Source organism: Miscanthus floridulus, chromosome 16, assembly GCF_019320115.1.
Source record: "Miscanthus floridulus cultivar M001 chromosome 16, ASM1932011v1, whole genome shotgun sequence".
Taxonomy (NCBI): Eukaryota; Viridiplantae; Streptophyta; class Magnoliopsida; order Poales; family Poaceae; genus Miscanthus; species Miscanthus floridulus.
Genome location: NC_089595.1, coordinates 115238183 through 115241153, shown reverse-complemented (window position 1 = coordinate 115241153; position 2971 = coordinate 115238183). Strand labels below are relative to the sequence as shown.

Sequence of the window (2971 nt, the reverse complement as noted above, 5' to 3'; positions counted from 1 at the left end):
CTATAAGTTCATTTTTCTCATTCCACTTTCCAATTGTTTGGATATCTCATTTCTTGCCTCCACCTTCTTGTTGCCGACTCAAACAATTGACTCAACTTAAACAACTGACAGATCAAGGGGGTGAAAGGAAAAAAACTGTCAATGCCCTTGGTTCCAGTGGTAATTACTAAGAAAGAAGTATGTCTCAGAAACAAAATAAGCTATAGGCATGGTTGTGCTGTGCCAAAGTTATTTGCCATCCAGTCCACTGAAACAAATTACTACTCTACATGACTTCATAATATGGTCAGCTTGGCGAGCAAAGCATTGGAGGTTGTCGTTCTGGACATCTTTGCCAAGAATGGATAGAAACAATAATAGATTTTGCATATATGATTTTTCTTTCGTTTGTGTGTGCTCTTTCCCTTATTTTGATAAAAAGCAATAGAGCTGAAAACTTTGTAAGAATTGACTCTGTGCAGCTGTTGAGGCCAGAACTATTCCTTTTTTTCTTAAAAAAAACATGACTTCACAACAACTGAAATCTCATTTTTTTCATGAAAAGATCAAGATGTCTAACAAAGATGCCAGATATTCATGCATAGTCTACTGATACACTATCCTTGTTCATACAATCCAAAACTACGAAACACCAACCAGGATGATTATACACATTTATGTGAAATATAGGTTTACGAATCTGTATGCCTTTTAACATTCACTAGAGGATTGTGCTTGTGGAGTGACTTTTAGCATTTCCATGTAGGTCCCTCGAAAAGTGATGTGCTTGGTAACAAAAATCAGCAGGGCACCTCAAAAGACAAAGGGCTTTGCAACTACATATGATAAAAGAACTAAGATTAGAGATTAATAATTCTATCAACCAAAAGTTTAAAACATCTCAATTTACCACCGTTCCCTTGGTCTGCCATCAGGAAATACAGGAACAGGTGCTCTGCCGTTGGCAGAACCATCAGCATTTTTCATAGTGACCTTGACTTCTTGTGGGCTTGAGTCATCATCTCCAAACTCTGGCGGCGCGTCATCATTTTCACCAAACCAGCCATCACCCCACTGGTAGTCAGCATCCGATTTGCCACCAGAAAGCTCACTAATCAAATCTTCCATATCAGAGAGTCCCTCGTCTTCATCGTATTCCTCGTCACTTCCTTCGTCCGACAGTTGCAATGATCCATTGATTCCCTCACCCTCCTCACCAATACTAGCTGCGCCTCTTCTTGGGAAGCGTGGTACAGCCACAAGAGCCCTCATTTTCTCCTTAAGCAGCACCAGCTTGTTCTTCTCGACCAGCTGCGAGTCCTTATATGCCTCGCGGAGGAAGACCGAGTCCCTATCCCCTTTGAACGATACATAAAACATGTCCGGGTGACGAATGATCATGCCCCGCAGGGATTGCGAGAACCTGAACTCCTCCCTGAAGTGCGTCAGGTGGTCCACCAATGTGCGCTTCTCCACTGTTAAGCTAAGAATTTCATGAACCACTCCACAAGCATGCTTCTCCTTCTCAGCCGACCCGGACCCCAGGTGTGAGAAGTCAGCATATGGTGAAATGTACGGCATCTCCTTGAACTGCGCAATCCTCCTGGCCTCTCCCCGCGTCAATTTGAGCCCCTTGGGCAGCCTCACACGGTTGAACCTGAGTGGGCGGTCGATGATCAGATTCCTCTCCTCGGCTTCCCTCGCCCGATTCTCCTCCTCGGCGAGCTCCGCCGCGGAGACAGCGAGCTCGGGGTCCCAATGCGTGAGCTCCAGCGCCGGCCCTCGGTCCATCCGGACGATACGGAAGTACTGCGGGTACCTGAGGCAGATGGTGTCGCGGAACTCGGGCGGCAGGCCGAGGTCGTGCTTGAGGTGCGCGATCTTCTCGATGAGGATGCGCTTCTCCTGCGACATCATGAGGAGCTTGCGGAGCTTGGCGACGGCGAGGCCCTCGGACTCGTTCTTGAGGCGGAGCTCGTCGAGGTAGAGGCGCTCGGCGGGCGGCGTGAGGCGGAACCTGAGCGAGTAGACGCCCTCCTCGACGATTTCAAAGACGCCCGGGAAGCGCTTGAGCAGCGCGATGAGGCGGCGCTTGCGGGTGAGGCCGAGGTCTCGGCGGAACCGGCCCAGGTCGCGGAGGCTCATCACGCGGTCGGGCTGCGCCACGAGGATGTTGCGGAGCTTGAGCACCAGCTTCAGCTTCTTGTCCCGCTGGATCACGTTGTCGAAGGGCACCTCCTTGCGGCGCTTCACGGCGGCCTGCGCCACCACCACCGCCACCGCGGGCCGCGGGCGGAGGCGCAGCGGGAACGGCGGCGGCGGTGGGCGCAGCGGGAGCGAGGCGCCGAGGAAGAGGGACTTGGGGACCCTTCCCGCCGCCGCAGCAGTCGCCGGGTGGAGCGCGGCGGGCGCGGAGGGGAAAGGGAGAAGCAGCTTGGCGTCCATTTCCGCCGTGGGGTTGCTCACCGTCGCCGCATCGTGGGAGTGGTAGGCTGGTGCTGTGCTGGTAGGGATAAACCTCTGTTCCGCTTGACGGGTTTGGATATTTTCTAGTGGGTTCGGTTCTGGACGGCGATATTTCGCTGAGGCCGGAGGATGTGGTTGGGCTCGGCCTTTGCTAGGCCCAAGTATTTGCGCCTTTCTTGAGGTCAATGTCATGGTCCCGGGCCGGTTGCTGCTTTTCTGTTTGCTGGAGCGAAAATATTCGCAAATGCTTGCACATGGTCGTCCATCGTGTCCATACGCGTGCCTTCCTAAGCTTTGAAAAGCGGACAGGACAAGTGTCCAACAGCACCTCTACATCTCTTCCATCTTTTATCGTCGAAATTTCTCCACTCGCACTTGCATCGGTGTCGTGGAGTCACCTCGCATACACCCGCCTCACTCCGCCTCGCCGCGCCCCCATCCCCCACCGTGTGCCCGTCCCCTGCCGCGCCGTGCCCTTCCCCCACCGCGCCGCACACTATTGCCGGCCGTGTCGCTCCCCATCTGC

General features: G+C 53.0%; 1 protein-coding gene across 1 annotated transcript; it reads right to left on the bottom strand.

Moving 5' to 3' along the window:
* Positions 1-552: 552 nt before the first annotated feature.
* Positions 553-2500, bottom strand: LOC136513033 (protein WHAT'S THIS FACTOR 1, chloroplastic). The gene has a single exon (XM_066507037.1). The coding sequence runs from the start codon at positions 2422-2424 to the stop codon at positions 886-888; it is 1539 nt and encodes a 512-aa protein (XP_066363134.1). The 5' UTR covers positions 2425-2500; the 3' UTR covers positions 553-885.
* Positions 2501-2971: the final 471 nt, after the last annotated feature.

Excerpts from the sequence above, each read along its gene's own strand:
- LOC136513033 (XM_066507037.1), bottom strand. The coding sequence starts at position 2,424 with ATGGACGCCAAGCTGCTTCTCCCTTTCCCCTCCGCGCCCGCCGCGCTC.